At 39.8% G+C, this 24,285-nt stretch overlaps 2 protein-coding genes across 6 annotated transcripts in view; one reads left to right on the top strand and one right to left on the bottom strand.

Moving 5' to 3' along the window:
- Window positions 1–16,990, bottom strand: part of dync2li1 (dynein, cytoplasmic 2, light intermediate chain 1) — a 50,961-nt gene extending 33,971 nt beyond the window's left edge. For 4 of the 5 annotated variants that reach the window (XM_072264966.1, XM_072264970.1, XM_072264965.1 and 1 more), the window contains exons 1-8: window positions 16,898–16,990; window positions 13,421–13,529; window positions 5,841–5,875; window positions 5,558–5,627; window positions 3,184–3,272; window positions 2,206–2,392; window positions 598–666; window positions 421–498 (exon numbers count right to left, since the gene is read on the bottom strand). In XM_072264966.1, the coding sequence (XP_072121067.1) occupies window positions 421–498; window positions 598–666; window positions 2,206–2,392; window positions 3,184–3,272; window positions 5,558–5,627; window positions 5,841–5,875; window positions 13,421–13,529; window positions 16,898–16,911 (651 nt within the window). In that variant the 5' untranslated portion in view covers window positions 16,912–16,990. The remainder of the gene's footprint in view (window positions 1–420; window positions 499–597; window positions 667–2,205; window positions 2,393–3,183; window positions 3,273–5,557; window positions 5,628–5,840; window positions 5,876–13,420; window positions 13,530–16,897) is intronic. The other variant, XM_072264968.1, reaches the window with a different exon arrangement.
- A 4,601-nt stretch (window positions 16,991–21,591) lies between these two features.
- LOC140201218 (tetratricopeptide repeat protein 7A-like) overlaps window positions 21,592–24,285 on the top strand; it is a 260,896-nt gene continuing 258,202 nt past the window's right edge. The window contains exon 1 of the mRNA XM_072264960.1: window positions 21,592–21,731. Coding sequence (XP_072121061.1) covers window positions 21,614–21,731 — 118 coding nt within the window. The 5' untranslated portion in view covers window positions 21,592–21,613. The remainder of the gene's footprint in view (window positions 21,732–24,285) is intronic.

The following is a 24,285-nucleotide window of genomic DNA, read 5'->3' as shown; positions in this document are numbered from 1 at the left end:
ATTCTGCTCATCTCGACTATCAAGTACCTATCTAAACCAATCTTATCTTTTCTCCTCTCACACACAAATCAAATCCTCTGTCTCCAATTTTCCTGCCATCCACCTCCACAGGTGCAATTTACAAAAGCCTATCAACCAGCATATCTTTGGTATGTGGGAAGAAACTGGAAAACCGTGAGGAAACTACATGTTCACAGAGAGGACGTGTACATAGACAGCATCTAAAGTTAGGAATGAATCTGGTTCTCTGGGGCCATGAGAGAGGGGCACTAACCTTTGTATCACTAGAATTTCCTGATATAAATTGCATTTTATTTCTAAAATAATGGTCCAGTAAAGCATAGTTTCCCCCCCATTATGATAAAAACTCAGTTGTACAGAAAGTTGAACTTATTACAAACGTTAACAATGAAAACATACCAACAGTGAAGCTCCATAGTAATGAGCAACAAAACGCAGTGTCTTGCAAATTACTTTTCTTTTCTCAGATTCAAAATTCTATGGAAAGAATATTAAATTAGCACACCACTGGAACAACTGTTTTCACAAATATAACATAATACTATGAATTAAATGACAATACAAGCTTCACTGTACCTGAAAAATATCATACTTGCTTCCCATTATAACTAGAGGAAGGGGAAATGGATCAACAAGTTCCCAATCCTGATGGAATTTAGAAGAAAAAATAAATATACCTTGGTGCTTAAGAAGTACACATACTGTTTAAAAAAACCTAGAAAAATCTTTGACCGTCAAAAGTCTGGATTCAAAATTCAATTCACTAAACCTACTTCATTAAAGCTGAGCAAATAACACCATCCTGAGATTAAGTAAGAACCAAAGAAAGTAACTGCCCTGACACAATTGAGCAAAATATGTTCTTCAGCATTTTAAATATGTATTGAGAGATCACCCAATTATAATAAATTTTATTTCACCCAACCAAAATTTAAAGAGAAAATTAGAGTAGCTGTCATCTATGTTTAAGGTAGCAGAATAAAGGAACCACGAAGGGATATTCTAGAAATAAATAAAACTCTTTCTTACACTCACATCTGAGATAATATAATCTTAATATCAGCCTCTGTGATTCACTACAAAGGTACTTCCATGCTGGCATAATTCAGCAACAGAATATACACACAGTGGCCACTTTATTAGGTACTGCTGGTACCTAATTCAAAGTCACAAAGAACAAGGAATTGATTGTGGAGTTCAAGAAGGTGGGAAAACACATGCCTGTCCTCGTTGAGTATCAGTGGTAGAAGGGTGAGCAACTTAACAGAATCTATCCTGGGCCCAACATATTGATGCAACCACAAGAAAGGTATGCCAGTTGTTATATTTCATTAGAAGTTTGAGGAGATTTGGTATGTCACCAAAGACTCTAGCAAATTTCTATTGATGATGGTGGACAGCATTCTGATCACCTCCTGGTATAGAGTCCCCAATTTATGGGATCAAAAGAGGCTGCAGAGGGTTGTAGACTGAGCCAACTCTATCATGTGCACAAGCTTCTTCAACATTGAGGGCATCTTCAAGGGGCAGCGTCTCAAGAAGACAGCATCCATCATCAAGGACCCCCATCTAGGACATGCTCTCTTTAAAAGAGGTTTGAAGCTCAGATTCAAGGTCATCAACTTTGAACATGTGTTCCTTAAGCAACCAACATGATGCAGATGTGGTTACAATGAACCACAATGGGGTCCACCAGCATGGTATCCAATTTTACTGATGATACAAGAATGTTTGAAAATCAAGCTCCCAGGAATGTATAATGAGACATAAATAGGTTAAGCACTTGATTTATTACAAACATCAGTTCAGAAGGGTAATGGCAGTTACGTGTGAACATGAACCTCTTTTATATTCTCCCACAGCAGCAACATTTCATTTCCACTTTTCCTGCCTATCAACTTGTATTACATAGGAACTCTACTGCTTTGCTTGTCAAATAGCCATGTCTTTCTCTTTAATATAAAAATCATTGTCTTGTGTAAAATCAGGATAGGTGAATAGGTTAGAAAATTTTAGTGAAGAATTTGTGAAAACTCTACCAAATTTTCCCCTGTACCCTACCTTTGCCTAAAGCTGAAGAACATATTTGGTTTTCACATCACCTGTACATAAACCAAAATTATCTCAACAAAATCTTACTTCTAAAGGTAAGATTGCAGAAAGTTTTCTTGAAGCTACACTCACCGGATGATCCTTCTGCAACATTTTCCAGGTCCTTTGCTTGATTTCATTTACTTTAATGGAATCTTTTTTAGCTAGTTCATTAATGGTTTTATTTATCTGGTTCTTTGTCACACTCAGTAGCTTCTCCATGCACGGCCACAGTTCATTGGGTTTGGAAAGATCCAAAACCAAAACAACAGAAAGGCTCCTATTGCAAATTAAATATCACAAATATCTGTTAATAAATATCTTTTCAATGCATTTTAATTAGATTAGGCATGATAGTACTGAGTGGCATGAATCCAGATGGTCTAGTTGTGCTATTTATTAGATGCTTATGTGAAAATCACTGCTCAGCATATTCCTGTAGGTAATATTACATCCATATAAGCCAACTGTAATATACAAAGTGGCAATTTTTTTGGCTATTAAGTAAATTGTACAGATGTGGTATTCTACTTAAATGGATTTCTTTCATCAGCATAAATATCCAATCATAAATTATGGGTGAAATAAAGCATGAGCATAGTTCAGAAGTTTCTTCATATAAAAGAATGACAACTGATAGGCTAAACCTCTGTGTGATCCTGGGAATATTTTAAGGGATTCAGTTAGACTAGCATTTGAGGTTTTGAAAACTTTAGAATTCTAGCACATATGATCATGATCTATCCTTGAGCAATGAATTTAAAATTTTAATAATAGGCTGTAATAAAACTACAAATGTTGTAAATTGTGCAACAACCATGAGTAATGATAAAAAAAATCAAAGTCTACAGGCCAACCAGAGTGAAAATACAAGTACAGTACAATTTCTTCATGTGGACTTTGGTCTCAGCCATGAGCATGTAGAACTCTGACCAGGCATAAAGCAGTTCTCAAGCACTTATTCAAAGGACAAAAGCATGCAACAAATAAATTCTTGTTAAAATCTATTTCAGTTCCATTTTTATAATTTTCCAGTGGAGGTCAACCCCTGGACCAAATAGCAACACAAACCTTATGTTGTTGACAGTGATTGGAATCTGGGCAAGGTCAGACAGAGAGGTTCCACCACCTAGTTCCCAAAAGTGGGCAATATCTTTTGGCTGCAAAATAGAGTTCAACACATCAATAGAGACACAAGAGCCTGAAGGCGCTGGAATATGTAGCAACAGACAATTTGCTGGAGTGGTACTAATTGCCAGTGTCAGTGTACCTTGCTGAAACATAATAGAAAATTCTGCAAATACACAGATGCTGGTTATATTTGGTATAGATTGTCACCAGAGCTCCAAATGAAAACAACCAAAATGTCCATCATGTTAATTTGGATTTCTTGCAATGTATTATTACACAGGTTTTATTAGGGTTGAAAATTAAGCCAATGCCCTCCAGTGACAGAAAATTGATGAATCATGAAATAAATATCACCAAAAAAAAGTTACAATCTCCTTTATATTATATCTCCAATCTTACTTATCAGCTCTATCTAACTTTTATCTTTTTACTTGGAACTGCTTGGAACAGATCACACCTATGAAACTTTAACACAACATCACTAAGATCTGTTGTGCTGACCGATTGTGAAGATGATTGATGGTATTCCCTAAACTGTGATCACATTCACACAAATCATACAAATTAATTTGTTAGCACTTCATACACTCATTTACATTTCTTTGCAACAGAACTCAGTGCCTTTGATATGACAATGCGTACATTACATATTAGAATAATTGTATGGAGCAAAATGACTATCTTCAGAGGTCTGGCAAGTATATTCAATTAGTACTAGGGTATGGCAGATCTACCGATTTTTTTTGAAGATTGTCAGCTTACAAAAAATTCTACAACTCCTACTAAGGAACACATACAATAAGGATTTAACATGCATATAATGTGTTTAAGTCCAACTTGTGGGGTCTAATGAAGATTTTTAATTCAATTTAGCTTAAAGAAATTTAGACTGGCAGCTTGTGAAGGGTTTAATAATTGATGGGCCTGGGGACACAGAGATTTTAGAGATTAAATTCCTTTTGGTGTGATTGACAAAGCCCTCTCTCACATTTTCTTTGATTCTTAGATGTCTGCTCTTTCTCCATCTCACCCAGGCAGAACAGATACAGCTTCCCTAGTCCTCACCCCAGGCTCTGTATCCTTCATTTCTGCCAGCAGTAACAGGACTCCAGCACTGGCCACACTTTCCCATCCTCATCCCTTGTACTTCCACAAGAACCACCTTCTGTGACTCCATGGTCTGTTTATTCCTCCCCATCTACCCTTCACGACCCCTGGCATTCTCCTCTGCAACACAGAAGATAAAACACTTGTTCAGACACCTCCTCCATCACCACCATCCAGGGAACTAAATAGCCCTTCAAGGTGCAGATTCACATGCATCCCCTCCAACCCTGTCTACTGCATTTCCTACTCTCTCTTCTATATCGGCTAGACCAAGGGCAATCTAGGCGACCAATCCGCAGAGCACCCGCGCACAATACCTGTTGCATGCTGTTTCAACTCCTCTTCTCATTCCCACAGCAACCTGCCCAACGCAAACTAAAACAACACTTCCTATTCCACATGGCTACATCGCAATGGTATGAGCATTGAACTTTTCATTTCCAGGTAATCTGTGCTCCCTTTCCTTCAGATTCGCCTCTGAACCTTCCATTTTGTTCGCTTTCCCATACTGACCGCTGTTCCAGATTCCATCACCCTTCTGGTTTCATCCACCTAATACCCACACACTTCATCCATTATATTCCCTCTTCTACCTGCCCCTTACCTCTCCCATTTTCACCTTCCTTACTGATCAGTCTCTTGCACTTGTACCCATGTGCCCTGCTTATCACACTCCATCCTGTCTCAGCTTTCACCTTGCCCTCCCACTGCCTAGCTCTTCTCAGCTTCCATCAATCATATATTTGCTGATAACCTCACTCCACTTCTCCCCCTTCCCCACATCATCCTTTACCCCCCCAAGTCCACCTGTAACTGCCAACCCCTCCCTTAGCACACGCCCTCTTCTATCATCTTTCTTCTGTCTCAGTCCTAATGTAAGGTCTTGAGCCAAAATGTCAACAATTCCTCTCCTCCAATAGATGCTGTTTGAGGAGAGTTGTTGAGTTCCTCCAGCAATTTGTTTTTTTTTGGTTAATAAGTCTATTGTTTACCTCCATTTAATCACTATGTTAGTTCACCACAAGGAATTTAACATTCTGTTACAATTACCAGTCTGACATACAATCCCGATTTCCTGCTTTGTCTATACTTCATTAGCTAACTAGACAGGAGCTTGGACCAGCCATAGTTTTGCTCCAAATTTCTTCTGGAAGTGTTTTCTTACTTGGAATCAATTTGTTTTTGAACCAACAATGTCAGTGCTTACAGTGCTATGTCCTCTTGCTCTTCTTCCAAAAGTATATTCCAAAGCTAACGTAGGCTTTGAAATTTCATCTCTGCCAAAACAAGTTTATTGCACACATTATTATCAAGCTCATCAAGTACTGCATGGTTGTAATTTTTCAATTATTTATCTGAAGTTATATCTGGTAACATAAATATTACAAATGTGTAACAGTGATAAACTATTATGTTGGTATGGGCAGTTTAAATCCGCACTCTGGAATCACTCAATTTTATAGATTTTAAACTCATTGGCCAAGACATACCTGTCAAGAAATCTGAGTATAATTGTAGTTTTTCCCTGTAAAATAAAATACAATTACATGTAAGCAACTCCAGACATGTATACATCCTAATTAACAACGTCCATAATTATTTTGTTATTGAAATTGTTTATGAAGAGCAGTTTTTTTTAAATTAACACATAAAGCAAGAGCATAATTTTCTGGAAAACAAATTTGGAGAATACATTTTGAAAACTGACACTCATCCACTCTTCCCCAGTTCTAGAAACATAGAAACATAGAAAATAGGTGCAGGAGTAGGCCATTCGGCCCTTCGAGCCTGCACCGCATTTATTATGATCACGGCTGATCATCCAACTCAGAACCCCGCTCCAGCCTTCCCTCCATACCCCCTGACCCCATAGCCACAAGGGCCATATCTAACTCCCTCTTAAATATAGCCAATGAACTGGCCTCAACTGTTTCCTGTGGCAGAGAATTCCACAGATTCACCACTCTCTGTGTGAAGAAGTTTTTCCTAATCTCGGTCCTAAGAGGCTTCCCCTCTATCCTCAAACTGTGACCCCTCATTCTGGACTTCCCCAACATCGGGAACAATCTTCCTGCATCTAGCCTGTCCAATCCCTTTAGGATCTTATACGTTTCAATCAGATCCCCCCTCAATCTTCTAAATTCCAACAAGTACAAGCCCAGTTCATCCAGTCTTTCTTCATATGAAAGTCCTGCCATCCCAGGAATCAACCTGGTGAACCTTCTTTGTACTCCCTCTATGGCAAGGATGTCTTTCCTCAGATTAGGGGACCAAAACTGCACACAATACTCCAGGTGTGGTCTCACCAAGGCCTTGTACAACTGTAGTAGTACCTCCCTGCTCCTGTACTTGAATCCTCTCGCTATAAATGCCAGCATACCATTTGCCTTTTTCACCGCCTGCTGTACCTGCATGCCCACTTTCAATGACTGGTGTATAATGACACCCAGGTCTCGTTGCACCTCCCCTTTTCCTAATCGGCCACCATTCAGATAATAATCTGTTTTCCTATTTTTGCCACCAAAGTGGATAACTTCACATTTATCCACATTAAATTGCATCTGCCATGAATTTGCCCAGTCACCCAACCTATCCAAGTCACCCTGCATCCTCTTAGCATCCTCCTCACAGCTAACACTGCCACCCAGCTTCGTGTCATCCGCAAACTTGGAGATGCTGCATTTAATTCCCTCATCCAAGTCATTAATATATATTGTAAACAACTGGGGTCCCAGCACTGAGCCTTGCGGTACCCCACTAGTCACCGCCTGCCATTCTGAAAAGGTCCGTTTATTCCCACTCTTTGCTTCCTGTCTGCTAACCAACTCTCCACCCACACCAATACCTTACCCCCAATACCGTGTGCTTTAAGTTTGCACACTAATCTCCTGTGTGGGACCTTGTCAAAAGCCTTCTGAAAATCCAAATATACCACATCCACTGGTTCTCCCCTATCCACTCTACTAGTTACATCCTCAAAAAATTCTATGAGATTCGTCAGACATGATTTTCCTTTCACAAATCCATGCTGACTTTGTCCGATCATTTCACCGCTTTCCAAATGTGCTGTTATCACATCCTTGATAACTGACTCCAGCAGTTTCCCCACCACCGACGTTAGGCTAACCGGTCTATAATTCCCTGGTTTCTCTCTCCCTCCTTTTTTAAAAAGTGGAGTTACATTAGCCACCCTCCAATCCTCAGGAACTAGTCCAGAATCTAACGAGTTTTGAAAAATTATCACTAATGCATCCACTATTTCTTGGGCTACTTCCTTAAGCACCCTGGGATGCAGACCATCTGGCCCTGGGGATTTATCTGCCTTCAATCCCTTCAATTTACCTAACACCACTTCCCTACTAACATGTATTTCGCTCAGTTCCTCCATCTCACTGGACCCTCTGTCCCCTACTATTTCTGGAAGATTATTTATGTCCTCCTTAGTGAAGACAGAACCAAAGTAATTATTCAATTGGTCTGCCATGTCCTTGCTCCCCATAATCAATTCACCAGCAGTTCTGAAGGTATAATATTAATCATTTATTTTCTTTCCAGTTCTGCCAGCTGCATTTCTGTTTATGATTTGTCCTGGGCCCAATATATTGATAAAATCATGATGAAGGCATGCTTCAGTAGCAGCTTCGAGGAATTTAGCCAAAAAACTAGCAAATTTCTATAGATGCAAGGTGCAGAGCATTCTGGTTGCACCACAGTCTGGTATGGAAGCTTCATGCACAAGATTAGAAAAGGCTGCAAAGGGTTGCAGATTCAGATGTATCCATCATGGGCACAATCATCCTCACTACCAAAAACAACTTCAAGAGGAAACATTCATTATTAAGGACCCTCATCATCCAGGACACGCCCTCTTCCTATTACTACTGTCGGGAAGGAGGTACAGGAGCCTGGGCACCCATACTTAATAACTTAGGAACAGTTTTCCTCATGAACACTACTTCATTATTCCTTTTTTTCCCAATGTTGATTTTGTAATTTATAGTAATTATATGTCTGCAATGTCCTGCTGCCACAAAATAACAAGTTTCATGTCATAAAACAGAATAAACCCATTGCTAACAAATAATCTTGATTTTGATTATTACATGCTAATTATAAAACTTTAGTCAATGCAATTATTTATATTAATTATGCAATCAAAAGGACAATAGCCCGCATCATCAACAAACTGATTCGTAAGGCCACTGATGTTGTGGGGATGGAACTGGACTCTCTGACGGTGGTGTCTGAAAAGAGGATGCTGTCCAAGTTTCATGCCATCTTGGACAATGTCTCCCGTCCACTACATAATGCACTGGTTGGGCACAGGAGTACATTCAGCTAGAGACTCATTCCACCAAGATGCAACGTAGAACGTCATAGGAAGTCATTCCTGCCTGTGGCTATCAAACTCTAGAACTCCACCCTTGGAGGGTCAGACACCCTGAGCCAATAGGCTGGTAATGGACTTACTTCCTGGCATAATTTACATATTATTATTTAATTATTTATGATTTTATATGGCTATATTTATACTCTGTTCTTGGTTGGTGCAACTGTAACAAAACTAAAGTTCCCTGGGGATCAATAAAGTATGACTATATTAACCTCCAATAATATCATAAGGACTGAGCACCACGAGATACATGGGAAAACACTCCCTCATAATAAGGATGAATTACTTCTACTTTAGTTTTATGGGCTCCACGCTGGCTAATCAGCAAGTTGCATATATTTCCAGATAGGTGAACGCTGACAAGATAGAATCTTGGACTGAAATGTCAGCTATCTATTCATTTCCATAGATGCTGCCTGACCTGCTGAGTTCCCCCAGATTTTTGTGTCTATTGCTTAGGATAGGCAGTTTGTATTTTTCCTTCCTTCTGCTATCTAAACAGAATGTCTGTCTGCCTGTAATGAATGCCTGGTCTCAAGGTTCTCAATTTCATCCCAAATGCTTCTTTTTCTTTGTATGGTCAAGGGCCAGGAATTCCTGGGAATCAATGGGCAGTGAGGATTTGATCTTCAAATATCTTTTCCTCATCTGACCAAAGATTGCCCAGGCACGTTGAGGTAGTGTTACATTTTTATCATCAATGTCTGCCTATGCCGAGAAGTAGCTTCTGACATAAGGGAAGTGGTTGAGATTTCTGGAGTCCGACCATGAACCTTTATGGTCATAGACAATGTAATGCAGGAGGGGCAGGTATTGCACTCAACATGAGCAAGATCAAGGTCCTCTACCAACGCAAAAGCAATTAAGGGGAAACTCACACCCTCTGATACATTGCCCTCTGATGTATTAATAAGTATCTCACTTCTCCTAGCCAGGTATCTACAACTATGAGACCAAAGAAATGAGTTGAGACCATATTAATTGTGATAGAATCAGCTAGTTGGGGTTTTTGTGGTGAACCAACAGTTGGCTGCAGAGTGTATGATGGTACATTCTGAACTTCCTTGACTGCACATTTTTGCATTGAAATTGAGCTGGAGGTCAGAACTGATTAGAATCAGAACCAGGTTTAATATCGTGGGTGTTGTGAAATGTGTTAACTTAGTGGCAGCAGTACAATGTGACACGTGATAAATATAGAAAAAAAATGAAATAAGTATATATGTATATTAAATAGTTAGATTAAAAATAGTGTAAAAACAGAAATAATTTAAAAAGTGAAGTCGTAGTTTTGGGTACGATGTCCATTTAGAAATTGCATGCCAGGGAGGAAGAAGCTGTTTCTTAATCGTTGAGTGTGCCTTCAGGCTTCTGTACCTCCTTCCTGATGGTAACAATGAGAAGAGGGCATGTCCTATGTGATGGGGGGGGGGGGGGGGTCCTTAATAACAGACTCTGCCTTTCTGAGGCACTACTCCCTGAAGATGTCTTGGATACTATGGAGGTTAGTGCCCAAGATGCAGCTGATTAATTTTACAATTTTCTGTAGCTTCTTTCGATCCTATGCAGTAGCCCCCACCCCACCCCCACTCCCATACCAGACAGTGATGCAGCCTGTCAGAATACTCTCCACGGTACATCTGTAGAAGTTTTCAGGTGTTTTTGGTGACAAGCCAAATGTCCTTAAACTCATAATGAAATATAGCCACCGTCTTGCCTTCTTTATAGCTGCATCAATATGTTGGGACCGGGTTAGATTGTCAGAAACACTGACACCCAGGAACTTGAAATTGCTCCTTCTTTGTTCCCTCATCTTACTCTTCCTGAAGACCACAGTCAGCTCTGTGGTCTTACCTATTCAACTGGTAAAGAAAATCCCAAACTTTCATCAAAAAGGTGCAATTTTTGTACATTTTCTTTACTTAACTGTATATTTAAGTTTTTAATTATTTCACAATTCAAAATCAGAATTAGGTTGACAATCATTGGCATATGTTGTGAAATTTACTGTTTTGCAGCAGAAGTAACACATAATAAACTATTAAACTGCAATAAGTATATAAAAAATTAAAGTAAACAAGTAGTGCAAAAAGAGAATAAAAAAATGGCAGAAGGGAAGAAGCTGTTCCTGAAAAATTTGAGTGTGTCTTGATGCTCCTGTACCTCCTCTTTGATGGTAGCAATGAGACCATAAGACCCTAAGATACAGGAGCAGAATTAGGCCATTTGGCCCATTGAGTCTTCTCCACCATTTCACTATGGCTGATACAATTTTCCTCTCCGCCCCAATCTCCTGCCTTCTCTCCACATCCCTTCATCCCCAGACCAACCCAGAATCTATCAACTTCTGCCTTAAATATCCATAAAAGCTTGGCCTCCACAGCTGCCTGTGGCAAAGAATTCCACAGATTCACAACTCTTTGGCTAAAGAAATTCCTCATCTCCATTCTAAAAGGACGCCCCTCTATTCTGAGATTGAGACTTCTGGTCTTAGACTCTCCCAACATAGGAAACATCCTTTGCACGTCCACTCTATCAATGCCTTTCACCTTTCAATAGGTTTCAATGAGATCACCCCTCAATCTTCTGAATTCGAGTGAATACAGGCCCAGAGCCATCAGGTGCTCTTCATGTGACAAGCCATTCAATCCTGGAATCATTTCTGTGAACCTCCTTTGAATCCTCTCCAGTTTCAGCACATCCTTTCTAAGATAAGGGACCCAAACCTGCTCACAATATTCCAAGTGAGGCCTCACCAGTGCTTTATAAAGTTTCTACATTACACCCATGCTTTTAGTTTCTAGTCCTCCTGAAATGAATGCTAACACTGCATTCATTACACTGTGGTGCCTTCCTCACCACAGACTCAACCTGCAAATTAACCTTTAGGGAATCCTGCACAAGGACTCCCAAATCCCTTTATGTCTCTGTTTGTTGTAGTTTCTTTATATTGCATTTAATGAGAAGAGGGCATGTCCTGGGTGATGTGGGTCCTTAATGATGGATGTCTCTTTTCTGAGGCATCGCCCTTTGAAACTGGGGAAGCATGATGGAGCTGGCTGAGTTTATAGCTTTCTGCAGCTATCCCCCCATTCTGGGCAGTGGCCAGACAGAGAGTGATGCAACTATTTAGAATACTCTCCAAACCAGACAAGTGATGCAACCATTTAGATTACTCTCCACAGTATATCTGTAGAATACTCTCCAAACCAGACAGTGATGCAACCATTTAGAATACTCTCCACAGTATATCTGTAGAAATTCTTGAGTGTCTTTGGTGACATACCAATCTCCTCAAACTCCTAATGAAATATAGTGGCTGTTGTGCCTTCTTTGTAATTGCATCAATATGTTGGGCCCAGTACAGATTTTCAGAGATGTTGGTGTTGACACCCAGGAACTTGAAACTGCTTATTCTTTCCTCTGCTCATCCTTTGATGAGGACTGGTGTGTCTTCCCTTGAACTCCCCTTCCTGAAGTCCACAATAAATTCTTTGGTCTTGCTGATGTTGAGTGCAATGTTTTTGTTGTGACTACACTCGACCAGCTGATCTATCTCGCTCCTGTGTCACCAAATGAAATTCTACTAACAATAGATGTATGGTTGGCAAATTTAGAGATGGCATATGAGCTGTGTCTAGCTAGAGTCATGGGTATAGAGAGAGTAGAGAAGTGGGCTAAGCACACATCCTTGAGGAGTGCCAGTTTTAATTGTCAGCAAGGAGGAGATGCTACTTCTGATCCACACTGTGGTTTCTAGCTGAGGAAGTCCAGGTCTAGTTGCAAAGGGAGGTACAGAGGCCCAGATTTTGGAGCTTGGTTGATTAGAACTGAGAGAATGAATGTGTTCAACACTGAACTGTAATCAATAAATAGCAGCCTGATGTAGGTATTGCTATTGTCTAGGTAATTCAAGGCTGAGTGGAGAGCCAGTGAGATTGCATCTGCTGTAGACCTATTGTGGCGATAGACAAATTTCAGCAGGTCCAGGTCCTTGCTTAAGATAAGTTGATTCTAACCATGACCAACCTCTTGAAACACTTCATCATAGTAGATATTAGTGCCACTGGACGATAGTTGTTGAGGCAGCTCATCCTGCACTTCTAATTTAAGTTTTTCTATTTAAAAAATACTTGAACTTCTCAAATAATCAAAAAAAATAAATGTTTGATTTGCACCATTCGTCTTTAATAAACGATGCTTGCTACTGACTTAACCTCAAGCAGCAAGGCTGGTAGGACTTAAAGAACTATGCAATCACCAAAGGCTAGGGCATTCACAGTCTGACCTTGGGAAAAACGGTGAGACAAAGGCTATGCTGACTGAATTTCAGCCCATTAACTCTGATATTTTACTCTCTCCATTGAGGCTGCCTGGTTATGCATTTCTAGCAGTTTTTAAAAATTAAATTCAGACTCCTAGTATTCATAATATAATGTTATTATTTTAAGCAATCGTTCTTTATCAATCTTTCACTGTTATCTGGCATTTGCAAACACATGAGCGACTAATTTTAGGCCTTTGATTTTCTCTGTCCATTTGTGAGGAAAGTATGTGTGTGCGTGAGGGTGGGGGGGTGGCGAGAAGGAGGTGGTGTGCAGGGGCAAGAGGGCCGACAGTTGGGGAAAATATGTTGCGAAAAATTCTTTAGCTTTGAAAGTGGTCCACACAACTTACCCCACTCTTATTTCCCAAGAAAAATACAGATCTTTCCCTGGCTTCCACGTTATCTTCATTTTCGTTCTTTTTAGAAACTTCAGCCAAAGCTATGTCCCACAGAGTGTCACTGCAAGTGAAAAGCAATGTCCATACAAAAAGAATATTGCTAGACAAGTCAATGCAGCAAAGTATTATTTCATTTTCTCACAGCAAATGATTTTAGGACAGTTACGCCAACTTATATTGGGGGAGATACAACAAACTCTTCAGCACAAGCTTATTACCATTATTGATTTTTGTTTAGGTTTATAAGTGCTGTAAAACTACTGCTACTCATTTGAATTTTACATTTTTCCTTTATATCTCCAGATAAAATAATTAGGCTTTTGTTAAAAAAATAGCAGATATTTAACACAATGTTTGATTCTCTTCATGCTATTGAGTCCTAGAGAATGTGAAGTGATGCAATTAAAATGAGAACGTATAACTTTGTTCCTTCATCTATGGCAGCACAGTGCAGGAGTCTCACAACTCCAGTGATTCAAGTTCAATTCTGACCTCTAGTGCAATCTTTGTGCAATTTACTAATTCTCCTTGTAACCTCAGGCTTTTCTCCAAATGTGCCCATTTCCTCCCACAATCCACAGAGATTAACTGGCAACTGTAAAATTGTCCCTATGTTAGGGGCACATTCATTGGGTTGAACAGACTCTACATCACAGGAACACAAGAAAATAGGGAAAGGAGTAGGTCATCATCAGGTCTTCTTGCCTACCCACCATTTAATATGATCTATGATGGCCTCAATTCCTTTTCTGTGCTATTTCTTCAGCCCCCTCTATTCTTTAATCTAATAAATATTTATTCACCTCTACTTTAAATATTTCTTATGATCCAGCATCCACCAAACGCTGCAAGAAGAAATTTCAATTTACCTAATTTTTAAGTGAGCAGTAAGTAGCTTAGAGCTATGTCACCTTGCTTGAGACTCTTCTTCTAATGATAAAAACAATCCAACATCTACCTTGTCAATCCCCCTTGGGAACTAATATGTTGGAATACAATTACCACTCATTCTTTTAAACTCCAAGGAATACAGGCCCAAACCATTTGGTTGCTCATTACAGGACAACTCTCTCAATGCTGGAATTAGACTGATGAATCCTCCTTTATACTGTCTTCAATATTACTACATTTTTTTGGGTGAGGGGACCAAAACTATGCTGCAGAGTATTCCAGGTGAGGCTTCACCAATACTTGCAATAAAACCTCCCTATTTTAAAACTCTAATCCTTTTGCAATGAAAGTCAAAATGCTGTTGTCCTAGTCCTTTGGCCTAACACCCTTGCCATTTTTATGCCCCAATTTTCAATTTAATATAAATCTTTACCTTCTTGGTTAACTACAGATTCTGTCTCTTTCTCATGGAATCCCTCCTTTTCATGGAATACACTCCTGCAGAGCACTGTAGACCAGTTGTTTGAATACCTGCCATATTTCCTCTACAGATCTGTCTCTTAGTTTGTTAACCCACTTCACCTTAAACAACTTCTCCCTCATACTGTTATAACTGTGCACATTTATGTATATTTAAGATTCTGGTTATAGACCATGGTGTTTATTGTCAAATTGCATTTGGTCACTCACAAATTGCACTTGGAATTCTATCATATTATAATCCCTACTACCTGTAACCACAAGATCCCTTATTAATCCTTACATTACATAAGATCACATTTTACATAGCCTGTTCCTGGGTAGGGTCTACAATGTACTACTCTAAAAGCAATCTCTGCCATATTTGACAAATTCTTCTTCTGCAGTACCCTTGCCAATCATAAAGAGATGTAAGAAACTAGTATTTCAAAAGGTAAAGGAACAGCTTTACTCTCATTCAGTAAGGCCATGTTTATGGATATAACTCATATTATTACACTACTCAGGGTGCAGTGACTACTCAGCTTCCCATACAGCATTCAATGATACAAGCAAAATTACCAACTAGTTCTGGTTTGCACATATTTATTGCAATATTTGCAAATGAAATACCATCAGCACTTCAAATTAATTCAATGGCTATGCAATGACTAAGCAGTAAATAGAACACAGAATAGTACAGCACAGGAACAGGGCCATTCGGCCCACAATGTTGTGCCCGACCAGCTATAAAGCAAATCAAAACCACCGTAACACTAATCCCTCCTACCTCCACAATGTCCATACCCCTCCATCTTCCTTACATCCATGTGCCTATCCAAATGTCTCTTAAAAGCCTCTAAGGTATTTGCCTCCACCACCATGCCAGGCAGCACATTCCAGGCATCCACGACTCTTGGGTAAAAAACTTACCCCTCAGATCCACCTTGAACCTACCCCCTTTCACCTTCAATGCTTGTTCCCTGGTATTAGAGATTTCAACCCTGGGAAGCAGATACTGCCTCTCATAATCTTGTAAACCTCCATCAGATCTCCCCTCAGCTTCCGCTGCTCCGGAAAAAACAACTCGAGTTTATCTATCTTCTTGTGATAGTACATAGCCTCTACACCAAGCAGCAACCTGGTGAACCTCTTCTGCACCCTCTTCAAAGCCTCAACATCCTTCCTATAGTGGGGTGACCAGAACAGTATGCAATACTTCAGATGTGGCCTAAACAGGGTTTTAAATATTAGTTTTCTTTTACTACTCATAGAACTGGGTAGAAATTTGAGAATTCAGATTTTTGTACGACATAGAAGGTCACTTACCCCATCTAATTTATGTATTTGACCCATTTAGTCTATATTACTTTTCAGAGCAATCACATTAACCCACCGATTTCCGTACCTCTCTTCTCATCAACTACCCCGATTCTCCTACCATCCACCTACACTAGAGGTGATTTACAGTTACCAATTAACCCACCAAACAGAACATTTTCGGGTAGAACCCAGACAGTCACACAAAACACGCGTAAACGCTGCAGGCATTTGTGGCTGGAAATCAAACCCGGGATCGTGTTTATGCGGCTGCAGAACCCTGTGCAGTGAATACAAGCCAAATAATGAAATAGTATTTCCACAAGTTAAACAAGGGCAGAAAAGCAGGATTAAAAGATGCAAAGGCGGGTTAGCAGGAGCATTTTCACAATCCCCCAAATGGCTAGCGCCCTAAAGATTATTTACCCTGCCAGCCAGCATCGCTACAATGCATTCCAGGGTTGCAAAGCGTATCCGTCACACACGATATCTATGGTGCACGATCTAGTTATCGTGTTTCCGATATTACATGAAATAATATTTTAAAGGTATTTTATTGCCTGTCTAGGGGTTTGGAAACTTAAAGGGACTTGGAAAGCGCTATGTAAATGCAGATCTTGAATTAAACAGATCGGTTTGTGGCTGGGAATGAACAAGAAATTGCATAGATCCGTGGTTGCCAACTGGGATGGCGTGCAGCCCGCGTGTGTGACTGAACCAGTCTGCTGAAGCTGCTAGACTGCATCGTTATCTAATCACCTCGACCGAGGCATCCTCCTCGCTGAAATGACCGCTCACTCCAAAGCAGCCTTCATCGCCGTCTCTGTCACCATTACGTGCCTAGGCCCCCGTTGTCATAGATACTGTGAATGGTTACGTCAACGAATACGTCCAACACGTCACACATACTCTCGTAAGGATCTCTGGGAATTGTAGTAAGATTTAGCCTATCGAATTAATCTGGTAAGTGGAGGAGCAGTGATCTTTTTTTCAAAGCAGAATTAAACATCCATACGATACAAGAAAATAAAGAAATAAAAACTGCTGAAGCTATATATCTAAAATTAAAAAAAAAACAAAATGCTGAAAACACTCAGCAAGGCCATAGAAACACACAAAAAATGTCTCAGGTCAGAATCAAAATCAGAATCAGGTTTAAAATCACCAGCATATGTCAGGAAATTTGCGGTAGCAGTACAATGCAATTGAGAGAAAAATGTAAATTACAAAAATTATATATAATAGTTATATTAAATAAATATGCAAAATAGAAAAAAAAGTGAAGTAGTGTTCCTGAGTTCAATGTCCACTCACAAATCGGATGGCAGAGGAGAAGCTGTTCCTGAATCGTGTAGTGTGTGCATTCAGACTTCTGCATCTCCTCCCTGATGGTTACAAGGAGGTGAAGGCATGCTCAGGGTGGTGGGGGTGCTTAATGATGGACGCCATCTTTTTGAGGCCCCACTCGTTGAAGATGTCCTGGATGCCCATGATGTAGCTGACCAAACTTACCTCTCCCTGCAACTTACTTCAATCCTGTGCAGTAGTTTCCACACCCCCTCCCCCCATACCGGACAGTAGTGCAGACAGTCAGAATGCTCTCCACTGTACCTATGTAGAAGTTGCGAGTGTTTTAGGTGACAAATCAAATGTCTCCAAACTCCAAATGAAATATAGTCACCGTCTTGCCTTACTTCTAGCTGTGTCAATATGTTAGGTCCAGGTTAGATCTTCAGAGATATTCACACCCAGGAACTTGAAATTGACCATCCTCACCATTTCTGAACCCTCTGTGAGGACTAGTGTGTGTTCCTTTGTCTTAACCTTTCTGAAGTCCACAATCAGCTCTTTCATCTTACTGACAGTGAGTGCAAGGTTGTCGCTGTGACACCACTCAACCAGCTGGTATATCTCACTCCTGTAGGCTCTCATCACCATCTGAGATTCTGCCAACAATGGTTGTAGCATCAGCAAATTGATAGATGGTATTTGAGCTCTGCCTAGCCACACAGTCATGGGAGTAGAGCAGTGGGCTAAGCACACACCTCTGATGAGTGCCAGAGTTGATTATCAGTGAGGTGGAGATGGTCCAATCTACACAGATTGTGGTCTTCTGGTCAGGCAGACCATTCTTCAGAGTCTTCTTGGAAGGATTTTACAATTCTACCACCTTCAGTGAGATTTTGATACCAGATGAATTGTCCCCTTTCAACATTCCAAATTCCCTGGGTCTACTTTTGTAACTCCATCAACCACTTTCCATCTCATTGCATTTTTCCAAGCAGCTATAGAAGATGCAATACCTGCTCTTTTAGAGCAACTGACCAGGAATCCAAACTGCAGGGATTCACATGTGCCTCACCCAGTTAATTACACTCAGCGCCCTTAAGAGTCGAGTTTTGTGAACTACCTCAATTCTGTCCACAACAATGCCTCTCAGCTTCTTGCTATATCTGGCACTTTAATTCTCAAACACTCTTCCACTCTGCTGTATCTGTGGCTATCATGAGGTTGAGTATAAGCTTTGATGAACAGCATTTCACCTGCATGTGGTGAAACTAAAGTTCAAACAATTTGCCTTTTTCTGAAGGCATCAGAACTGGCCAGCCTTGTTAAAAGAATATCCATTTATAATATGACTCAGTTGTCTTTCTCCACATATGTTGCCTGATCTGCCAGATAATTCCAGCATTTTTATTTGGATTTAGATTTAGAAGCAGCTCTGAACTGCATTCTAGAACTTTAACAGGTTCCTTTGTCTATTTTTTTTTCTCTCTCTAACTTCCCTCTAATCTGTTACACAGATGGCTCTGTTAACACCTTGGCCACCCTGGTATCACTTCCCTCAGCAAAACCTTCCTCTCTGAAACTTATATCGAACATATTTTCTTACTTTCCTTGATCCAAAGACGGGTCTTTGGCCTGAAATATTAAACTTTGCTTTCTTTCGACAGTTGCTTCCTTGAGTTGCTGAATCTCTCCTGCATTTTTTGCCTTTATTTGAGATTGCCAGCAACTGTACATTTTGATTGCCTGACATCAAACTAGCTTATCCTGGAAACATCACATAATCTTCCTCCTACAGAAACCTCATCCAGTCAAAATCCATTATTTTAATTACCAATAATTTTAAACTAATAAAACAAAAGGTTAAAAAAATCATGTAAATTAATCTCTAATCCCTAGAATCTACAGGGGAGTTGCCAACAGCCAAGATGTTGAAGGATCTCAGCAGGTTAAGCAGCAGCTGTGGAGGGAAATGGACAAGTATGTTTCACATGGAGATTCCTTATCAGTCTAGCTGAAGGGTTTTGATCCAAAATGTTGACCGTCCATTTCCCCCCATGGATGCTGTCTGACCTGCTGAATACTGCCAGCATCTGGATTGCTGCTCCAGTTTCTTACACATGCAGTCATCTGACTCCCGAAAGTTGCCGCCTCTGATACAGGGTGACTGGGGATAGACAGGAAGTTAGCAGACTTACAAATTCCAAAGATCCACACATTTCAAAGATGACCTTTAAAATCACATTAAGATAAGCTGGTTGTGTATGTTAATAATGTGAAAATTTTAAACACAGTTTTACCACCAATAAGTTAAAAAGCAGCAATACCTTAGGCCCAGAGGCAACTGCAAACACCCACCATGTAATACCCAAGTTGCCAAATTTCCTGGATTTTCCTCAAATCTCCAATATTTAATGATCAGTAACTGGAGTGGGGGATTGAATTCAAGAGCTGTGAGGTAATGCTGCAGCTGTACAAACCTCCAGCTTTTCCACACTTCGAGTGTTGTGTTTAGTCCTGGTCCCCTCATTCTAGAAAGTTTGTGGAAGCCTTAGGAAGCCTTGTGGAAGCGCAGGGTATATTTACCAGGATGTTGCCTGAATTAGAGAGCGTATCTTGTGAGGCTATGTTGAGTGAGCTAGGGCTTTTCTCTTTGGAGTGAAGGGGGATGAGAAGTGACTTGATAGAGGTGTATAAGATGATAAGAGGCATAAACAGAGTGGTCAGCCAGAGACATTTTTCCCAGGACAGAAATGGATAATATGAGGGACTTCAAGCTGTTTGGAAGAAAGTATAGGGGGATGTCAGAGGCGGGTTTTCTATGTGAAGAAGTGTATGTTGCAAGAGGCATAAATACTAAGGACATTTAACAGACTTTTAGATAGACCAGTGAATGAAAGAAAAATGGAGGGCTATTTGTGGGGGAAGAGGTTTTAGAGTGGCTTAAAGGGTCAGTCCAATTCGTGGGCTGAAAGACCTGTACTGTGTTGTTTTGATCTATTATTCTGATGGATTTAACAGTAAGCAGCATAGAAGTAACAGCAAGGAAACATTATTAATTAGAAAAAGAGCAGGGATGGGAAAATGGGATGTTTAACTGAATGTACTGCAAAAAATGAGTAGTCGTGTGTGAAAACCTTTCCACTCCTCTCTACACACGTGCAAACAGGCAATTAAATGTCATCATTTTTAAGAGACATTTTAAAAAGATATCTATTATTTGGATAAGTGGATAAACAGACATAAAGATTGTGCAAAATGATTATTGTTGGGGGTACTGATAGGGAGTTGTTCCCTGTAGGATTTAAGCAAGGTGCAATAATCTCAAAGGATATAGAGCTGATGGTGATTACAAAGGTATGGTGGGATGAGGCAATGTGAGCTTTGAAAACAAGAATTTTCAATTCAATATCTTGCTTAATTGTAGGTTTCAAAGCACAGATTGATGGGTGAATGGAATTGGATGTGAGCTAGGACACAGGCATTAGAACTTTGAATAACCTCAAGAGCACAGAGCTTTAAGATGGGGAGATCAGCCAGGATTGCTTTAGAAAAATCTGAATCTAGAGGTAACAAAGGCACTGAGGAGAGTTTCTGCTAAACAGAAATTGAAGCTGTAAATGGAGTCTAGTGATTTTACAGAAGTGAAAATGAGTTAATTTTAGTAATTGCACAAATGTATACACACACACATACAGACACACACAAATATATATATATTATAATATATAAAATTAGTAACGAAGATCACATAATGGTCAATATACATTTTATACTATTAGCATTTGTACTTTGATATACTTAAGTATTTAATCCATGTATTGTAAAATGAGTTATTAATTTATAGTAGCTTTGCAGGAGCTTTAAGAAAAAAAACTGTTTGTGTTTTTAATTAGCATTTTCCGATTGAAACATCTGGTAACCATGAAACTTTGTGACAAGATTATGTTTAGCTATATTTTCGTGTGTGTGTGTGTGTGTGTGTGTGTGTGTGTGTGTGTGTGTGTGTGTGTGTGTGTGTGTGTGTGTGTGTGTGTGTGTGTGTGTGTGTGTGTGTGTGTGTGTGAGAGGGGGGAGGGAAACATTTGAAACTACAACTCCCAGCGTGCTCGGCGGGAACATACAGACGCAGGTTTCTGATTTACATGTTGGCTGCAGTTCCTTTTTTGGTGGTTCAGTCAGATTGCAATGGCTTCCAGAATATCTTTTTCACAGTACAAATTGGAGGCGGAAATAGAAAAATGTAGGGGAGAATGTCAGTGGGACAAAATTCAAAATCTTGTGAAGCAACTTTCTCCAGAGAATGGTCAGTCATACTTAACTTTCTTTCCCTATTTCTAACTAACATGCGTTTTCTTTCTGGAGCAGTATGTTGACCTTTAGGTCTTTTAAATGTTATTAATTTAAGTAATTAATAACATTTCAAGAATGAGAAGTAGGGAAAAGATAATGTATGGGGATACAGGTCTGCTGAAGATTTGCACAAATTACTGTGTTGCCTGTTGATCTGAAGAAACTTGAAGGTGTACTGATCGCATAAATAATTAACTTTTGTACTTGCAGTGTTTACATTCGCAGAAGAGCCGCAATACAGTACTTCTCTTACCTCTGAATATTTTTCACAATTATTTCCTAATAGGGCTGTTGCTTACTTGTTCTACCTATGGTATGTAAATTTTCCTGGCATGACCACCATTTATTGCCAAACTCCAAGTGTCCTTGAAAAGCTAATAGTGAGACTGCATGAACTGCTGCTGCCCTGATGTAGAGTAGGCAGTTCCAGGATTAAGGCTCAGCATTCATGAAGAACAATGGTACATTTCCAAGACAGGATGGTGTGTGACTTGGAGAGGTACCTACAGGTGAAGGCCTGATGCTCTTGTCATTGAGGTGGTAGAGGCTGCAGGTTTCGTACTGAGTTGTGGTGCGTTGCCATTTCTAGATGACCTATACTGCAGCAGTGATGCAACAAGTAGTGCTGGTCAGTCTTACAGGCTGCTTTCTCCTTGATAATGTTGATGCTGCAATATTCTGCCTTTTGCCTTTTGAAACTAGGGGTTGAGATACTTGGCACAGAATACCTGATTACTTGATCTTGTATCTAATGATAGCTGGACCAGTTTGACTTTCTGACGCTCAGAATGTTGACAATGGGAGATTTGGGAATGGTAAAGTTGTTGAATTGTTAAACATAGACAACAAAACTTGCTCCTGCTGGAACTTATAAGATGAAATTGTTATTTCTTTCTTTCATCCAACTTTTGGGCAGCTTCATTTTCTGTTTCTGATGACCCTTACACACAATCATCAGTGAACACCCCCACTCCTGACCATATGAAAGCAGAAGAGACATTGTTGAAACTGTTGATGGTGTTGGAGACAGCAGAGACTTAAAGGAGGACAAGGATGAGTTTTCACATTTCCTAACATACTTAGTTCTTTGTCAGAAATTTCTGAGGGCATTCATATCAGCCTGGGAAGTTTCGGATGCAGTTTCATTATATCTTCATATTGACTTTGACTGTCTGCAGTAATGAAAGGTGCTCTTCATTTTTAATGTGTTAAGGAATTTGATCTGCTTTTGTGGGTTTAACAATATAATGGCATCATTTATTAAACTTGGAGTTTGGTAACAAAGTGTTCTTGCCAAGTCATGCTTTGTTTGCAGGCATTAATGCACAGGGAAATTTATATCTTCCTTGAGGGTACTACTGTACTATTTAGATGGATAAATAGGTCTTAACAATGTATAATACTTGAATGCAGCATAATTCTTTTCACAGTGTTTTTTAAATGTAGCAAAATTTCATGGATCTTTGTGTCCTCCCTGGAGTAGTTCCAGAGGATTGGAGGATGGCAAATGTCGTTCCCTTATTCAGGGAAGGTGATAGCAATACTCCTGAGAATTATAGACCAGTGAGTTTTATATCAGTGGTGGACAAACTAATGGAGAGGACTCTTAGGGACAATATTTAAATGCAGTTTCTTATTAAGGATAGTCAGCATGTCAGCTTGGCTTTGTGAGGGGCAGGTTGTGTCGTATGAGCCTACTTGAGTTTTTCAAGGAGGTGACAAGACAACTTGATGAAGGTAGAGTGGTGGATGTGGTGTATATGGATTTTAGTGAGGAGTTTGATAAGGTTACCCATGATGGTCTCATCCAGAAATTCATGAGGCACAGGATCCATGGAAACTTCACTGTGTGGGATTCAGAATTAGCTTGCCCAGGGAGGGCGGTAGCTGGGGAAGTATTTTCTGCCTGGAAACTGGTGGATAGTGGTGTTCCACAGGGATCTGTTCTGGGATCTCTGCTGTTTGTGGTTTTTATTATTTTCTTGGATGAGGAAGTGAAGGATAGGTTAATAAGTTTGTAGATGACACAAAAGTAGGTGGAGTTATGGACAGTGTAGAAGGGTGTTTAGGTTACAACAGGATTTAGACAGGACCCAGAGTTGGGCGGATGAAACTTGTAGGTGCGGTATGAGTTTAATGGCAGGATCTTAGTAGTGTGGAGGAACAGAGCTGTCTTGGGGTCCATGTCCTTAGATCCCTCAAAGTGCAAGTTGATAGGGTAGTAAAGAATATCAGAATCAGGTTTATTATCACTGGCATGTGACGTGAAATGTGTTAACTTAACAGCAGTAGTTCAATGTAATACATAATCTAGAAGAGAAAAAATAAAATAAAAAAATAAATAAACAAGTAAATCAATTACAGTGTACGTATAATGAATAGTTTAAAATCATGCAAAAACAGAAATACTGTATATTAAAAAAAGTGAGGTAGTGTTCAGGGATTCAATGTCCATTTAGGAATCAGATGGCAGAGGGGAAGAAGCTGTTCCTGAATCACAGAGTGTG

This window comes from Mobula birostris, chromosome 8 (genome assembly GCF_030028105.1).
Source record: "Mobula birostris isolate sMobBir1 chromosome 8, sMobBir1.hap1, whole genome shotgun sequence".
Classification (NCBI taxonomy): domain Eukaryota; kingdom Metazoa; phylum Chordata; class Chondrichthyes; order Myliobatiformes; family Myliobatidae; genus Mobula; species Mobula birostris.
The sequence above is the reverse complement of the archived record's forward strand: the minus strand, read 5'-3'. Positions and strand labels throughout refer to the sequence as shown.